This window comes from Protopterus annectens, chromosome 6.part0 (genome assembly GCF_019279795.1).
Source record: "Protopterus annectens isolate FY-2018-M chromosome 6.part0, PAN1.0, whole genome shotgun sequence".
NCBI lineage: Eukaryota > Metazoa > Chordata > Ceratodontiformes > Protopteridae > Protopterus > Protopterus annectens.
Genome location: NC_056737.1, coordinates 1,155,159,102 through 1,155,178,757, shown reverse-complemented (window position 1 = coordinate 1,155,178,757; position 19,656 = coordinate 1,155,159,102). Strand labels below are relative to the sequence as shown.

At 37.6% G+C, this 19,656-nt stretch overlaps 1 protein-coding gene across 2 annotated transcripts in view; it reads left to right on the top strand.

Annotated features, from left to right (window-relative positions):
* LOC122804724 (fibroblast activation protein alpha) overlaps window positions 1–19,656 on the top strand; it is a 1,600,794-nt gene that overhangs the window by 1,492,410 nt on the left and 88,728 nt on the right. For both annotated transcript variants that reach the window (XM_044074776.1, XM_044074777.1), the window contains 2 exons: window positions 11,299–11,398; window positions 12,829–12,893. In XM_044074776.1, coding sequence (XP_043930711.1) covers window positions 11,299–11,398; window positions 12,829–12,893 — 165 coding nt within the window. The remainder of the gene's footprint in view (window positions 1–11,298; window positions 11,399–12,828; window positions 12,894–19,656) is intronic.

Sequence of the window (19,656 nt, the reverse complement as noted above, 5' to 3'; positions counted from 1 at the left end):
AGGAGTTTTTGGTGGATTTTGCTAGTTTGTTTTAGCATACTAATAGCGTGTTTAAATCACTCTTGCTTAGATTAATTAGGACAGGAGAAGCATACAGTATGGCAGAGAGAAGATGGGTATGAGGAGTGGTACTATCAGCAAATGTAGTGGTGGGTGGGTTGAAGACCTTCTCTGTGCTACTATTTTAATTGGGAAGGAGCATAGATTCTAGATTATTGGTGTAAATGCATCTCTCGTACTCTGTACTAGTGTTTTATTAGTAGAAGGTTGTCTGTGTACATGAGGCAAAATTACTACAATGCCTGAAGAGATCTAAGTCAACAAGGTTGGCAGGAGAACCAAGGGTAGTCCAACTGTCCATAATGCTAGGTTGGAGACTGTTATCATTAGGGGTGACTATTCAGAATCAATCACAGAGGAGAAATTGTTGAGTTTAACTGTCCTGCTTTGGCGCACAACTGAGCGGCAGTGTGAGGTGCTGCATGACATACAAACAAGCTGAAATGCAGGCCCTAAATACCAGAAGCTAAAATTTTGAAAAAAATTTAAAAAGATTCGAAAGGACCAAGGAGGATGTTTATTTCACTAGCTAGACAGGCTTTCCTTTACCAGACGGGTCCCAAGCAGCACAATTCTTTCACAAAAGTGCAGATAGGCTCCTTCCAATCCAAACAGGAAAAACATTCTCAGGAAAAACAAACCACTACAAACAGTTCCAGAAGCAGCAAGCCTGTTTCTGGACTATGCTACAGCTACTAGTTACCCTAGTTTCAACAGAAAACACTAGAGAATGTTTAAAACAGCAGGAAAAATAGCAGTGAAACATGAAAAAAAGTTTAAATTAGCAAAAATAAGGAGTCTCTAAAGAATGTTTTAAACAATTAACAGATCAGTTATTTAAACACTGCTTGATGAAAAAACCAGAACAAGCAGAACAGGTAAAATGGTAAATAATTATATATTGCCACTAATGAGAATAACTGTGATCATAGCTTCATATGTAAGTACTAGGCTATCTGTCCTTGTGGGCCATTATAAGGCCAGACAATTTCCCAGCTGATGCTTGAATTAACCTATTCCATTTTGTGTTAGATTTGCCTTATCCATCCCATGGTCTATAATTATATATTACCCCTAATGAAAATAACGAGGATTATACCGCAGTTAATCTGATGGTACCCATGCATGAGATAAAACATTTAGGACCTGCTTCTGTCTCTTTGTAGTACATGTTTCATTTCCAACTTTGTCTCCAGGTTTTTCATTTCAGGTTACAGTCTGAAGTAATCTGGAGGTGGAATGAGTCCTGGGACTGCCCCTTTTTGGCATCTACTTCTCTGAAGTCAAGGCCAATGCCAAGGGCATCTGGCTGACCAGATTTGCAGGTGATTGCAAATTTAGAGTCATCATAGACCCCCCCCCCACACACATTCAAACTAATGTTCTCCAGAAAGTGATGATACAGACAACAACTTGTGTCAGATGCATGGACTAAAGCTTAATTCCAAGAAATACATAATAGTATCCTTTGGAAAGTTATCCATCCCTGGAAACTATCATATTGACACCACACCCCTAAGCGTTGACTCAGTAGTCAGGGACTTGGGTACTCACATAGACAGTAATCTAGTCTTTGACCATCATGTGTCTGCAGTAGTGAGGAAATCATTCCATGCTGTGCAACTGATAAAGAAATGTACAATAGCATCCAGGTCCAAGGAGGTCATCATTCCAGTGTATTCAGCATTCATGAGACTTATCATTGAGTACAATGCCCCCTTTAGTATGTACCTATCAATTAGAATGTCCACAGAAGTCCCTCACAAAAAGAATACAAGTAACTAACATGTTCTATGCAGACTGCATCAAGGCCCTGTTCCTGTATTCTGTCTCCTACAGGCTGTTGAGGGGAGATCTGTGCTTGACATAAAAGACATTGTCACATTCACCCCAATGGACATACTGCATATCTGCAAAACAAACAACACCAGAATTAGCATTCTAAAGACTTGAAGCTTGCCTGTGATCTAAATAAGACCTGCTGGAGAGACAGGTGTTTATTCTAGAGATTACCCCATCTCTGGAATAGGCAGAGTTCCTTCCTAACCAAATTCAAGAGTAGCTTGGACAATTGGATAGGGAAAATAACATTCATCCCTGGTTTGGCACCTATGACTCTAATGGACACAGACAACCTGTAAATGGTTCATCTCCCAAGGCCCTGCTTATATTTATCAAATGTACTAGAACTTATCAGAGATTTGGGATACATGGCTAGGCTTAAAAAGGTCCCAGTGGCCATTAGCATAGTAAACACCAATGAAGCTATGAACCTGTGATGTATTCCGTACAGTCTTGTCAACTTCCATGCTATCATTGAGTTCAGTGGACTCAACCTTAGCTACATCCAAAATAGTTGTAATTTCATGTCATCCCTAGGCATGTTAACAGATTGTATTCCTTTCAGTCTGTATTTTTCAGTCAGCCATGGCACTTACCACTCTGTCTTAAAAGTAAACAGAAAAACAAACAGTCAAACAAAACAAAACAAAAAACTACTTTGAAGGTGTTCTGCTTTAAAGTTACCTCATGGTCAGGACGTTACATGTGTGCTCTGTTGACAAAATCTTTTTACAGGCTATACAGATTCAGTTCACAATGTCCTCTCTCATGCTAATTTACATGTGACAGACTGGGTCTACACACACAAGATTTACATTGCTATAAGACATGGAGAAGGCTTGAAGTTCCATGGCTTCTGAAAATTTATACATGGTAAATGGGATTACAATCATATCAACTGCCAGAATTTTATATGATGGACAGGAGCTGTAGCAGCACAATCACCAAAAGTTTCACTAATTAAAACATGATGGTATGAGCCTTATAATCTGTGCTACTGGCAAAAAAAAAATAATTTATGAAAAGCAATTGGCCTTAAGACTATATGTTAAATATGCAATGATGTCCCAGGTAATAGGCAGTGTATGCCAGATCTAAATAAGCTTTGCATTGTACAACTGCAGATCACAGTTATAAAAAACTTGCTCCTCAGTAAAGCGGTGGACATATAGGATGATTAAGTAAGATCAGACACTTGTGTAGGAAAGAATTTAGGTACTGATGACAGGCAGTATATTGATGCATTTGGAGTAGAAAGGAAGGACTGTGGAAACTGTGAGAGAAAGGAATTATGGTGAAAGTTGTGACACCCCTGCACTGGTCCAGTATTCAAGGAGCCTCAATCCTCACCAATGGCAACAGTGAGGGACATACACAATGGGAGGATTACAAGTACACACACAGCAAAGTGCTATTTCCCTTAAGAGAACAAAGAGACCACAGTCAGTCTGGTGCTGGTTTCTACCTCTTTCTCCAGATCCCCAGTAAGACTTCCCACTGGCACAGCTATAGGGTTAAGATCTCAACTGAGGGACCAAGCCAAGACCTCCAGCACCCTCTCTGTCGACCCAGTGCTTCATGTCCCTGCCCAAGTAGCTGACACACACACACTTTGGAATTTGATTTATATACAAAGACACACACACCTGGGGAAGGCTGGCACAGGTTTACCAGCTATGCCCCCTACTGCCCAGACTATAAGGTAGTTATCAACTGCCACCAACCCCTACTTATCAGCTACTATAAGGCCCTTACAAAGGGTGACCAATCCTACTGTGTAATGTTACTATTATTCAAATGGTAGTTCTGACCAAGACTTGCAAGGCTATTTAGGAGTGTCCAGTACAGTGTCACCAAATACATATGCAAGTACTCTAAGAGCTTAAATATGTCTCACAAGTATCAGCCATGAAGATAGGTTTCAATATATTTAATAAATAATGAAAGAATAAGATAATACTCAGAAAACAAATACAGTTACTTCAGAGTTCAAAGTCACAGGAAATATTTAAAAAAACATTGCAGGACAGTCTCAAATAAATACAGAAAACATCAAAACTAATCTTTACTATATTCCTATCTATATCTAAAAGAGATACTATGCCCTACAAAGCATAGCAAATACAGATGAGTGGATGTTCTTGCTTGGTCCAAGACAAAATAGAAAATGCAGTCTCTCTCTGAGAGAGTTCTTAAATTAACTTATAAGTTAATATAATAGATAAAGTACACATACTAAACCTAGAGTACTTGATAATAGTTTTCACTTTTACTCACAAACACTGGCTAATGTACAATGTATATATTCTACCTATGTTCCAAATTTCAGCTGTACACCACAAATCTATTAATTACCTTTATTTTTAAATTAATATTTTCTTGCTTGTTCTCTCCACTGTAACTGCTAATGTGCTACATACCACTGTAAAAAATGTCTATTGTAATTTGTTTGTATACTGATCATGTCTAAATATCTAAACGTATCTGTAATTTTTCTATGTGGAGCGTTTTCTCCCCGGGCCTCTTCTGAAAAAGGTCCTTTTTGGCTCAGTCAGACACTTCCAGTTAACAAATGTAAAATAAAAAAATAAATAAAATAAATATCAAACATTACTGCTGGGTTAGCTTGGATGACATCACTCTTTGTCACCTGACTTTCGTTCCCAGGCTAAACAGACAGTTAACAGAAGTTTAACATCTCTGTGCTAAAAAATACATATCTCTCAGATTTTTGCTCAGATCTTGGAGGACGTAAAACAATAAAACACTTTTACATTTTAGACCTACTAATTACTTTTCTCCAAGACAATACAAAAAACTTCTAGCTCTAGACACCCTGTCTCCTTGCTGCATTGAAACTAAATTTTATAACACAATTGTAAAGCACTTAATTTCAACTTATTTTCTTGATGTTTTGTAAGTTAATCTCCTATGTTTCAGCAGGGTGTGTTACATTCTTGAAGCTCAGTATATAACATACAGTTCTGTATAAATCATATCAATATTCACAAATGACATAGAATTATTTACAAAATTCCAGCTAGCTGGACTGTCAGTGTCACAAAAGTATTGAACATGATAGCAAGCATTTGAAGATAGTGAGATAGTGATGTGATATAAAAGAAAATGGATCTCTAAGGAATAAGTATTAGCAAATCACTGGGTCAAAGGGTATCCTATGAAGGATAGTTTGGAGAAGTGAAGAAAATGAGTTAAAGAAACAAATAGGCATAAAGAACTGACAGAATCATGGATCTGATGTATTAAACAGTGCTACGATGGTGCAATAAGTTGACAGAGTCACACAGTACTGTCTGAAAAGTACTGGGGGTTCAGAGAGAGAAATGTGAGCTCAAAATGTATTGCAGATAAGTACTCCAGGTGTGAAGTACATTGGAACAAGTCACTGAGGTTTTGTGGGGTAGCTCTATGGACATTCATGTCAGGCATAACAGAGCACATCCCCTGGTAACAGGACGATATGGAAGTGATGGGGAAACAGAAACGAGATTAATAGTTTTAGGAAACAGAGGATAGAGGAAGTTACAGAGTAGGAAGAATGATTAAGGATGTTAATAGAACAACCATTAAATAAGTGGTTAGAGCTGTAACTAGGTCAAGTGGCACCTTGGCCTGTCCCCCACACTGATGCTTCCTCAGTCTAAAGTTGAAGACCAAATAATAAAAAGCAAAAGTCTCTGAAGTGGAACACACAGAAAAAAAAGTGTCTTCCAAAATTGTGGACTAACACCCTAAGCAACTAAATACATCCATTTAAGGAGCTGTGATATTAGCCATGACTCCTTAAAGAAATCCCAGTACTGCACTGGTACCAGATTAACATACTGCCACTCAGATATCATCTGCACTGGTACCAGATTAAAAAAAAATGCCAGTCAGGCACCATCTGTATTGGTACCAGATTAACAAATTGACAGTCAGGCACCATCTGTATTGGTACCAGATTAACAAATTGACCGTCAGACACCATCTGTATTGGTACCAGATTAACAAACTGCCACACAGGCACCATCCGTACTGAGACAGTCAGGCACCATCCATACCGGTACCAGATTAACAGACTGACAGTCAGGCACCATCCATACCGGTACCAGATTAACAAACTGACAGGTACCACCCATAACAGTACCAGATTAACAAACTGCCAGTCAGGCATCATCCGTACTGGAACCAGATTCACAAACTGCCAGTCAGGCACCATCCAAACTGGTACCAGATTAACAAACTGACAGACACCAACTGTACTGGTACCAGATTAACAAACTGTCAGTCAGGCACCATCCGTATCAGTACCAGATTAATAAACTGCCAGTCAGGCACCATCCATGGTGGTATCAGATTAATAAACTTCCAGTCAGGCACCATCTGTACCGGTACCAGATTAACAAATTGCCAGTCATGCACCACCTGTAATGGTGCCAGATTAACAAACTGAAAGTCAGGCACCATCCATACTGGTACCAGACTAACAAACTGGAAGTCAGGCACCATCCGTACTGGTACCAGATTAACAAACTGGAAGTCAGGCACCATCTGTACTGGTACCAGATTAACAAACTGCCAGTCATTCACCATCTGTACTGGTACCAGATTAACAAACTGCCGCGCAGGCACCATCCATACTGGTACCAAATTAACAAACTGACAGACATCATCCATACCGGTACCAGATTAACCAACTGCCAGTCAGACACCATCCGTACTGGTAACAGATTAACAAACTGACAGTCAGACACCAACTGTACTGGTACCAGATTAAGAAACTGACAGTCAGGCACCATCTGTACCGGTATTGGATTAACAAACTGCCAGTCATGCACCATCCATTCCGGTACCAGATTAACAAACTTCCAGTCAACCACCATCCATACTGGTATCAGATTAACAAACTGGAAGTCCGGCATCATCTGTACTGGTACCAGATTAACAAACTGCCACACAGGCACCATCTGTATTGGTACCAGATTAACAAACTGACAGTCAGGCACCATCTGTACCAGTACCAGATTAACAAACTGCTAGTCAGGCACCATCTGTACTGGTACCAGATTAACAAACTGCCAGTCAGGCACCATCTGTACTGGTATAAGATTAACAAACTGCCACACAGGCATTATCCATACTGGTAGCAAATTAATAAACTGACAGGCGCCAACCATACCGGTACCAGATTCACAAACTAACAGTCAGGCACCACCCGTACCAGTACCAGATTAACAAACTGCCAGTCAGGCACCATCGTACACATCTATATTACATGATCGAACAGTGAAATGTTCAAACATGTAATAATCGACCTCTAAATGTCGAAACGTTGTAATGTCGAACGACAAAGAAAAAACAAAAACATCCAAACAAACCATAAAAATGCTCTAAGCAAGGAGTCAAGCCTCCCCTGCACCTCCCACACCCCCCGTTACTTAAATATACCAACTACAAGATCGCACTACAGTGCAGATAATGGAAAACTTAAATGTCCGCACTGTATGGAGATCTCCATTGAACCATTTGACATTCCGACGGTTCGACATTTAGGGGTCAATTATTACGTGTTCGAACATTTCACTGTTCGATCACATAATATAGACCCCATCCATACTGGTACCAGATTAACAAACTGCCAGTCAGGCACCATCTGTACTGGCACCAGATTAACAAATTGCCACACAGGCACCATCCGTACTGGTACCAGATTAACAAACTGACAGTCAGGCACCATCCGTACTGGTACCAGATTAACAAACTGACAGTCAGGCACCATACCAACTCTTTTGCCACACTCTAGTTATGGGTGTTTAAATGTTAACAGGAGTTCAGAGAGGGGTAGATGAGGAGAAGGTCTGGGTAAAGAGAAGCTAATTATTATGTGTAATGTGAGACGAGAGAAGGTTGTAGAGAAAAGCTAAATAATTTTTGGATGTATATAGTGGATATAAAAAATGTACACACCCCTGTTAAAATGCCAGGTTTTTATGATATAAAAAATGAGACCACAATAAATCATTTCAAAACTTTTCCCACCTTTAATGTGACCTATAACCTGTGCAATTCAATTGAAAAACAAACAAATGTGTTAGGAGAAAAATATAAAAAATAAAAAACATACAATACATTGGTTGCATAAGTGTGCACACCCTTAAACTAATACTTTGTTGTGTGTGCACACCCTTAAACTAATTCTTTGTTGTGTGTGCACACCCTTAAACTAATACTTTGTTGAAGCACCTTTTGATTTAATTACAGCATTCAGGCTTCTTGGGTAGGAGTCTATCAGCATGGCACATCTTGACTTGACAATATTTTGTCACTCTCTTCCTGCAAAAAGTGCTCCAAATGTCAGATTGCCAGGGCATCTGTGTTGCACAGCCCTTCAGGTCACCCCACAGATTTTTTTTTGATTTAGGTTGGCTGGCTGGGTGGGGTCAAAATAAAACTTCACTATCTCCCCAGCTTTGTTTTTTTGATTTGATTTGGATGTATGTATGCTCATGTTGAAAGATGCTTTTGGGAGACTTGATGTATGTATCTGGAGTGTTTAATGTTAAATAAATAAATAAATTGTTTCACAAATTTTAGCCAGGCCTGGATGTTTTTCTGTGTAAGAACTTGCAACCATACCCCATAGGCTAGACATAAGAAGCAACATTACTGTTGTCCCATATTTTCTCCACTTTTTGATGACTGTCTTCACTGTGCTCCATGGTATATCCAATGCTGTGGAAATTTTTTTGCACCCTTCTCCTGACTGATACCTTTCAACAATGAGATCCCTATGATGCTTTGTAAGCTCTCTGTGAACTATGGCTTTCGCTGTAGCAGGCAACTGAGTAAATGTCAGGAAAATCCTACTAGGACAGCTGAACTTTATTTAGGGTTAATCAGAGTCTCTTTAATTGATGGCAGGTGTTTACCCAAGGAGACTGAATGCTGTAATTAAAGCAAAAGGTGCTTCAACAAAGTATTAGTTTAAGGGTGTGCACACTTATGTAACCAGCTTATTGTACTTTTTTATTTTTTATATTTTTTCCCTTAACAGATTTGTTTGTTTTTCAATTGAATTGCATAGGTTATGGGTCACATTAAAGGTGGGAAAAGTTTTGAAATGATTTATTGTGGTCTCATTTTTTATATCTCAAAAACCTGGTATTTTAACAGGGGTGTGTACACTTTTTATATCCACTGCAGGGATATGTTATAAAGAGGAGCAGGATGAATGAGTATATTGTGTAAATAATGGCTTAAGTTAGGAGCCTCCACTTCATTTAGGTAAGAGTATGGCTGGATTCTGTATTATCTTATTAATGCAGTCAAATGTGCTGCTCAGGGGTCAATGCACAGTCATAAATTCTTTGAGGGCGGTTGATGGGTATATCTCTCAGATCTCTGTGATTTTGCAGAATATCCATGATTTTGCCTTATATTTTTGCCTTGAATCTCATAAAAATGTTGATTTTCTGGTCAATCTGTGAATAGTTTCTGGCATGTGTTTACATTCCTGTGCACCTTACCTTATTTGTTTCATGTGCAATTATACACAAGTGCAATAACTTAGTTGTTTACTGCAACACTATATTGTATTGTTTGGTGTTGTATTGTATTGCATTCTCTTATTTTTTCATGTTCATCATATGTGAATGCACCTAAGGAGGATTGCTACAAATTTCATTGCACTTCTGCAATGAAAATAAAGGAATCTTATCTTTTCTTAAATAACTTAAGTTATTAATTCCTGGCATTAGAGTCTTGTACCGCTAACTGATTAGAAATATGAATGCTAATGCAAATTCCATTGGTCTATTGATTTTTAAGTGCATTACAGTTATGCTTAATATTTGTCCCTGATTTTGGGCTTTTGTCCCCTCATTTTTGGTTTTGTTCCTGATTATTATGCAAAGAGGATGAGAGCTATGGAGGAAAATTAGTTTAGAAATAATGTGAACAAGAAGGAAAACAAATTAAATATGTAATACTGGAGGTCAACATTGTTAGCCATCATGTTATTTTCCTTCCAATCAAATTGTGAAGTTTGTTTACGGATATGTTTATGGTGTTATAATAAAACCACTGTTTTATTTATTGGCATTTATTTACCAGGTTAGTCTGGTTAGGCCTAACAAGACCCCTTTTCAGCAGAGGTTGGGGAGAAAAGCTCCAGTTAAACAATGCAATTAATGATTATGCTTATTAGGAGTTATAAAACAATACAGTCGTGAAAAATAGGACAATGTGCAAGAGGAAAAACATATTATGCAATACTAAACAATACAATTGTAAAACAACAATGCACTATGGTAGAAATTTTGGGATAATATTACACTAAATGATGGAGCTATAATTATATGAAGTTACAAGGAAAAAAATAATGAATAGTTTAAAATATAAGGTGAAACAATTAGTATTTAAAGTATTGAAAAGCCAGTGAGATGCAGGTTGATAGGATTCAATTAAGTCAATTCAAAAATAGTCTAAAACTCCACTTCAAGTCACACTGGCTATGTCCTTGCTCAAACCCAGACTAGCTCTGTGCCATTAACTAAAACATAAACAACTAGCTAAGATGATAAGTACTTTGTATACTGTGATAAAGAAATATGTATCCTGTCTAACTCTGTCATTATACTGCCTACCGTCCTTGCTAATATGTTATTAATGTTACATTTGTAGTAATCTCAGAAATAGTAATGGCAGTCTTGTGCTTGTATGTAAATAGCCTATGTTTTTGTTAAGTTCTTTCAGCTCATTTACTGTACCTAATTATCAATGTAACTCTGTTGGAGCTTTTCTCCCCGGGCCTCCGCTGAAAAAGGACATGTATCCAGTCGGACCATCCCAGTTAACAAATGTAAAATAATAAATAATAATAATAATAGCACGAGGAAAAAAGTGGGTAAGGTGCGGTGAGAAATGCAAGAAAAAAGCAGGAAAGATAACTAAAAAAATACAGAGGGGGGGTGCATGGCCAAGATGGTAGGGTAAGATCAGCAAATGAAGAAAGCTGTAACTGAAATGCTCAGAGATAAGGATGTGTACTGCTTATCTGACTTCGAAGATGAATCAGTCAGGCAGTGTTAATTAACAGTCATGGTCTTCCTTGAAATGACATTACGCCTGTCAAAAACAAAGTATTGTCTATTTCAAATGTTTTATTATCAAATTAATGTAAAAGCTGGACTCACTGGTGTGTTCAAATCAAACCTCATCTGGGAAGTAGATAGGGTTTATCCAAGAAATGTAGACTCGGCTTTTTCAGATTTGTAAATTAGGACATCAGTTGCATATCTGTCAAATATATTTATTTCTTTAGGTGCTGTATGGTTGAATTATTTGAACCATATTTTATACCATAAGGACACAATTATTTCATTTTTTTCACAGTCATATGGTGGATATGTAACTTCCTTGGCTCTTAGTGCTGGAACTGGAGTGTTCAAATGTGGAATGGCAGTTGCACCTGTATCAGACTGGCGATATTATGGTATGAAGTCAGAAACTTTACATTATATTAATGCATGCTGTAATGATGCCACATTGTAATGCAATGTATCATAATAAATATTCAGGGTGCTTTCCCTTTATCATATTGAGTCATTTGTCATTTAGAGAGTAACATAGTCCCCTGTCAGTGTAATAAGTACATTGGTGAAATTGTTACTGCTTGTTCCAGGACAGGATTGTGTTAGAAGAATGAAAACCCAGAAATCATAAATAAAAGACTGTTTATCTTGTGGTGGCCCCCCTTGCTTGGAAGAGGTTAAGTAAATCAGTGTTTCTGGGTGAGGGGCAGCAGTAAGAAGGCAGATGCTGTGAATCACAAGAGCATGAGTGCACTGCAGTAACATCATTTTATGCCAAGTGGTCCTGTGGCAAAAGGGATAACTCCCTTACTGTGTTCCAAGCAACCTCTGCTCTGTTAGTGATACAGGTGCTGGAAGAGGTTGCAGAAGAAGGAAGGACGTGAGTGGCAGATGTCAGTGTACCCATCCTAGAGGGAGGGAGGCTGCCTACACGCACTGCAATAAGCAGCATACAAGCCTGGCAAACTCTGTGCCACTTAAGCTGTCAGATTCATAGTTGGGAAGTCGGAGATGTACGGAAGCATGCATGCTGCTCTCTACAGAAGTAACTGCACAGCCTACAAGGCTGCCAAAGGGACAGGAGTTAGTGCACACTACCAGGCAGTAGTGTTACACTGATCAGTACCCTTGATTTCTCACAAACCCTGGATGTCGGTTGAGTTGAGCCTGGGGTAGGCTAAGGTGGGTCCAGTAGACCCAGTGAATGAAGAGTGGAGCTGGTGGTAGCTGATGGTTATCTGTGGGGGGAAATGCTATGTCATTATATGCCTACCTATGTAATGTTATTATATGCCTGCCTACCACAGGGAATGTAAAGTGAAAAATGGACCCTGGGTAAATGTCATCCATTGCCTCAAGGTCTTGAGAAATCTAAACCATTCTTCATCACAAGAAGGTAGAGTAACAGAAGAAGAGCCTCATGAGTTGAAATATATTATTTTGTGGAGAGAAGGAAAAATAATCGACTAAGAAATGTGAAAAAGATAACATTAAGAAGGCCATTTCTAAAAAAATAAGTGTGCTTTCAAGTTTTTATTGGAACCATTAAAACCATTTTTAAAACTGCACATCAAATAAATCATTTGTTAGAAAGATATTGATACTAGATGATAAGGACGAGTAGAAAGCAAGTAATAATTTTAAAGTTCATAAAAGTGCAAATGGACTTTCATATTTATGTACAGGTCATCAGTAAAACTAAAGCTAAGGAAGTAAAATAGCATATTGTAAACAGTACTGGTATCCATGCAATAAATGCCTAAGTAATAATAATAATACTAGTGCATTTAGTACACTTATTTAGTATGTACTTTTTATTTTGCAACTACAGCTTCAATCTATACAGAACGTTACATGGGTCTACCTACTGAATCAGATAATCTTGAAGCATATGAGGTAAATGTCATACCATTTTATGATAACATACAGTACACCATTTTATGATAATGTATAGTATACCATTTTATGATAATGTATAATCTATATGCACTAATTTTGATGATGGATGTTCCACTAAGAAAAAGAGATTGGAGGCATATTCTTTTCATCAACTTAGACTTGCCAGTAACTTAGTTATGGGTGAGCACAGAGCCTTTCAGATTTGCAGACTGTGTAATGGTACTCTTTACTCTTCCAGCAGCATTTGCAAAAGTTATAACAACATATTGAGCTAAACATCCCAGGCACAAGTTTTTACTTTTGCTGTAGTGGTCTTGGTAATTGATTAGACATGCAGAAAGAATAGAAGCTGTGTCAGCTTTCACAGAATTATTTTGGGGATATTACAGACTGATTATAATTGATTATAATAATTGAGTATAATTCCCTTTTGGCATGTATCCATCCAGACACATGTGACAACTGTAATGCCCACAGAGATACCTTACAAAAAGGATACAAGGCCTAAACAATATATCCCTCATGGACCAGTTCAAAGACTTGTCACCATACTCAGTATCCTACAGACTGCTAAGAGCTGACCCGTGTCTGGCATATAATTTCTGCACATCAGAAAGTCTAATGATATCAGAAATCCTGTCTAGGGATCTAAACCACTTCTGCGCCATCATCCTATACCACTGCTATAGGATAGATTCCCCATCCACATAAAATGAGGCTCATCCCTGTCCATGTCCATATGCAACTTGGATCTATGGATGGGCAATAGAAAATTTACTCCAGGACTGCCCCTGTACTACTAATGGACAGAGGAAGCACATATATCCTTTATCCCATGCATGGGTCCTCTCAAATTATCAGTGGTATGATCCCGGTTATTTTCACTATGGGTGATATAGAATCATAGACCCTGGGATGGGTAAGGCCATTCTAACACCAGATGGGATAGGTTATTTCAATCACCAAAAGGGAAATTGGCTGGGCTTACAATGGCCTGCAAGGGTAGCTAGCTTAGTACTTGCCTATGAAGCTATGAACTGATTTAGAAAAAAAAAAGATCAGACGTTTCTCTGCTTAAGGTGTTGCACACTAAATCTACATTAGTGAAAGCAAGACAGCAAAACTATGCTGTTCTCAAAGTCTGTTGACTTTCTGGGAGAAATGTTTTCATAATTTCAACAGAACTGGAATTGTCATGCATGCCTTTTTAATGATTCTATGAATTATTTAGCATTATTATGCACTATGAAATTATTTAGCATTATTATGCAGTATGAATTATCGTGCACCTTGAAATTAAAAAAAAATGTACATTGAGTCAAAACTACCCTGGGGATTTAGGAAGATGTTCACTGCTGGTGGTAAGAGCTGTGGCTGAAAAGGGACTGGTTCCATAATACAGAAACTTCTTCAGAGGAATGTTAACCATGATAAGGAAGGCTAATCTGCATGTCTCTCAGTCATGCTTAACTATCGATAGTGCAAATCTGCAGTTTCCTGCAGTAGTCAACACTGGCAGAACAATGATCTTATTAAAACTGGCAACCACCCTTCATTTACTCTCCCACACACATTCAAACAAGCCCCCACCCCCATGCACACACATACACACTGGTATATCTCTTACCTGTCTATGAGGTGATAGAATGTTACAGTGTCTTTTCTTAATTTTTTCCTCCCCTTTATAAATCAATGATGGTTACAGTCAGTCAGTAATGTTAGACATTAGAGTTTCATATTTCTTTAAACTGTATCATGGTAATAGAACTGTTTCTCTATTAACTTTTTAAGTGACTCTTTAAGGAATTATCCTTGCAGTCATGTAGTGTTCCTCCTGGCTTTGTCCAGAAACTTCCCCTCACATGGACACCCCCCCCATTCCTGTCAACTGTCTGTCTCTGACTTCATAGGACATGTCTGCTGTTGAGTCTTATAGGTGCCATATCCCTTGTGACTAATGGATTGTTGCAGTAACTGAATAATGCCAGATATCAGAGTCCCATAACATTTTATTATGGAAAAAAAAAAAAAAATGTAATTCTAACTGTTGTGTTAGCATAGTGGGTTAAGGGTGCTTCTCCCTCTATCAAGGGTAAGGGGTTCAAAACTCCCACATTTACTTTCAATTGTTTATTTATTTTCAAAAACTTATGCATGATCTTAGACATACTCCTGGTATCTATTGGTAGTGTAGAGAACTACCATACCATGTGCTACTGCAGACAGTGCATGGCTTGAATCTGTTAATAGCCTTTAGGCCATGCTTTATATGTATAGTATCTCACATGCCTATCGTTCCCCTGACCCACATTAATTCTGTGAAGTTTTAAGTACCTATTCTAGAACAGAGCGTGTGCACTGTATCTTCAAACGTTTCAAGGACTAAGCATGCATATAAATAGCAAGCACGTGCTAGCTTCAGTGCCATTTTGAGAGGGACCAATAATGTGCAATTAAACATGAGCCCTTCATTACGTTCAGGGCAACAGTCGGCTGAACCTAGTATTTCAAACCCGGTTCCAGCGGTCAATTTACTCAACACAGTAAGCAGTCCAGCGACTCAAGCTCTTGGTGGAGATTCAATTCCAGCAGCACAAGGAACACCGCTTTCGACAACAGTTACTTCCTTACAACATTTGGATGATCAAAATAATGGGCAATTCCATAGAACAGGGCTTATTGGGGCTCCAGTGTTCAGTGAATGGATAACCAATACTACCAACTTGGCATTCAGTGATGGTACCAACCAGGAGCGACCGGTTAGTTCTAATAACACTCAACAGGTGAGCCCACAGTCACTTTGTGACAAATTAAAGTTATTTGACATTAAATTACTGAAGTTAAAGAAACTTCAGCTTGAAGTTTCTTACTTCGACACTTGTTTAGAACAACCCATAGTCCCGAAGAGACTAAGACACCATCAATATCCTATGGGTGTTATAGCTGACTCACTGTTTCATCTTGAACTTATTTTGTTATTTGACCAACAGGGTTTTGATCTAATGAAACTGATGATTAAACACTATAAGATGTCCATCGATACCCTCACTAAAGAGGTTTCAGCCTTGAACAGTGATATTACCATGCATTTGGATTTTGCAAGGTATAAATACGATTATGAAAGATGTTTTTTCAGTATTGACCAACTATTGGACAGGCTCAAACAAAACAAAGCTAAGAAAATTCATAGAGATAGAAATGCATATAATAATAGTAATGCATATCCTAAACCATCTCTTGCACAAGTGCTGCTTTATTGCATACAACCCAGACAAAACCTACTAGAGAAAACAATCTTTCCAACAATATGGGCAGTTTAGATTCTGGAGATTTAGGGTCAAGTGAAAGCCGAGTGAGATAGAGCGAACGGATTCACAACCAGAATTATAACTCTAACTCACATGTGGGCCAACATAATGGCAATAATGCTGGGTATAATAGAATGAATCAAAATTTTCGGGATGGCAACCAGACAGGTGCGATCCCGAAGAAGAATTTAAATCGCAATCAGAAAAATCAAAGGACCAAACGAAACAACAGATTCAGGAAATAACTGCAGATGATGGTTCAACTATTAACATAATTGAGAACTCTACAGGAGATTTTAAGATCTTTAATTATTCTTCCATGAGAATCGACCCTGTGTTAATTGACTCATTAGCAAAGGGTAACACTTTTGTTCCAAGTAAACCTCTTAATCTTTGATCTGAAGTTATTTGTGAGAAAACTGAACCTAGAGGTGTTGTTTGGCAATACAGTTAACAATAATCAGGGCCTAAGGGTGTCAAGTACCTTTAATCCACCCTTACATCCAACATTAAGAATATTCGAACAAGTGTGCAAACTTGATTTTAGACACTATTTAACACAAACTGGTTCTAACAAGAAGTCTAACATGACTTTACACAAAAAACAAATGTTACAATTGCTGAGAACATCTTCTGTTAGAGTGTTAAAACCAGACAAGGGTGGAGGGGTAGCTATTTTCGATCAAGCTGATTATAACAGAAGGATCCAGTTCCTGTTACTTAGTGACGCTTATTCTAAAGCCTCACTAAATGAAGTTAATACAGCATACAGCCGTATTAAAAATTATTTTAATGATTTGTTTATCAAATCAATGATTGACATTGATACCTTTAACTATATTACACTCCCTTGGCCCAGAATTCCAGTGCTATTTGGCATTCCCAAGTTTCATAAGGCTTTGAGCGATCCACCTATGAGACCCCTTATTGATGGGAGAGGGTCTATTACTTACCCTTGTGCTAAAGTGGTTGACATAATTTAAAAAAAAATACCTTTTGTTAGAACCACAGATTTGTAAGGATTCCTGGTTGTTATTGGACAAAATTAACAGTCTTAGATTTGACCCTGACCTTAACTTTTTGACCATAGATGTTAAAGATCTTTACACATCAATTCCACAGGCAGAAGGTATTGAATGGGTAAGTCTTATGTTAAAGTCCAAGAACGCACCTACACAGGAGATATACACTGTGGAAATTTTGTTGGATATTATTCTAACAAATAATTTATTTTTGTTTAATGGCGAATTTTATCTACAAAGGCGTGGGGTAGCCATGGGTTCACCCCGTGGTGCCAGTTTTGCCAACCTGGTGATGGCATACTAGGAGAAGGCATCTATATTTAACAACAGTGAGCACAGGATGAACCTTTTGTTCTACACGCACTTTTTGGATTATATTTTTGCTATTTTCAAAGGAAATGAATTACAAGCTCAGGCATTTGTCAACTATTTAAACTCCACTACAGAATTTTTGAAGTTTACATTCAATTTTAGTACGAGTGGTATCGATTATTTGGATTGGAAATTGCTGAAGGATACAATCAACAGCAGGTACGTGTCTAAAATATATAGAAAAGAGACATTTTCCAACTTGTTTTGTTCACTTTTCAAGCTGCCATCCCTTCCACCAAAAGCGATCTATTGTGAAAGTCCAACTTATTAGAGCAGCTAGGATGGTTTCTTTAGACACGGATTTTAGTGCTGAATGTACCCATTTAAATAATTTGTTCCAGCAACGAGGTTACCCTGAAGATTTGATTCAGTCCTTAATTATAGAAGTGACCCATAAAAGACAGGGCAGATAGAACCTCTATTGAATAAAAGATTTACACCAGATAATACTAGCCATGATTGTAATATAAGAGAACCTACCAGTGATGATTCTTTTCTCCTTGAACATTCACATATGATTCGACCCAACAAAGATTTTAGAATGAGCTTTATTACTACATTCAATAATAATAGTGAGATGATTCGATTTATTTTTTACAAAAATTGGGAATTTATTACATTAGATAAGCTTTTGACTATTAATGCCCAGTTACCCAATGTAGTTTTTAGAAAAGGAGCCAACCTTAAAAGATTGGTAGAAAGGAATAAGAATTTTTCCTTCTCTAAAACTGTAGGAATGACCATATGTGGGTGTTGTAAGATGTGTAAACACATGGAGATAGGAGAAAACTTTCATATAAATAAAAGAAAATATAGATTGAGAGAAAAATTTCACTGTAATTCTAAATTGGTGGTCAGCTTGGCTAGGTGTAAAATGTGCCCAACATTTTACGTTGGGAAAACCGAATCTAGACTATGAGATAGAGTCTACGAACACACCTATGCCATAGAGAGAAATAAATTAGAGAGTCCCTTAGCAAGGCATCTCATGGCTAATGAAAATCATGCTTTTGTGTTTAAAGCAATAGACCAAGTTAGGATAGATATTAGGGGTGGTCCAGTTAATTGGTTACTGGAGGAATGTGAGTTAGCTTGGCAGATCAGACTTAATGCTTTTTCAACACCACATCTGAACGAGTCATGTAACATCGCTTGTCTTTTAAAGTTTAAATGTTTAGTTAGGTAGAATACATAGATTGTTTGTTATTATTGAAGAACACAATAATAGTTGATTGGGGAATACATATGTATTGTATAAAACAGTTCTAAGACAATAATTTATATGTAAACATTTAAAAGTATTGACCTAAATAGTTGGCTGTCAGTTTAACCACGGTAGGGGTAGTACCTTATAATGTAATGACAAGTTCAAAAGTTAAAAAGTTTAACAATTGTAGTATGGATTGTTGTACTACTGCATTCTGACTGGTTCAAACACCTGAGAGGGTTATATAGTGAATGACCCTACCTTCATTGTACATTATTTTGAAGTTCCTTTATTTGAATAGCGGCATAATATGAACATAAGGCATGTAGATTTTTAGATTTTTACTTTCGCCTTCACTGTACTATTTTATTTTTATTTTTATTTATTTATTTATTTAACATTTGTTAACCGGGCTAGTCTAACTGGAGACATCTCCATTTTCACAAATTGTACAGACAGTAAATACAAAACAAAAATGAAGAGAAAAAAGTTTGATAGGATAAGTAAGTATAGTGCACAACATAAGAATTAAGTCCTGGTTTAGTAATACATATAATTAGCAGTTTTGGAATAATATGATAGGAAGTAAGAAAAAAAAAGAACATGATAGATAAGAAAAGAGAAAGGAAAGTGTAAAAAATATAAGACTACAATAATAGAGAGAAGATTTAGAGTAAGAGAGAGAAAGGAGAGACTGCCAGACGCATGGTTAGTCAGGATCAGGACAGGGCAGTGTTTTATGTGTTTGTTTTAGAAAAGAGAAAGGAAAGTGTAAAAAAATAAGACACAAATAATAAGAGAGAGATAGAGAGTAGGGGAAAGAAGAGAGAGAGGAGAGAGCCATGGTTAGT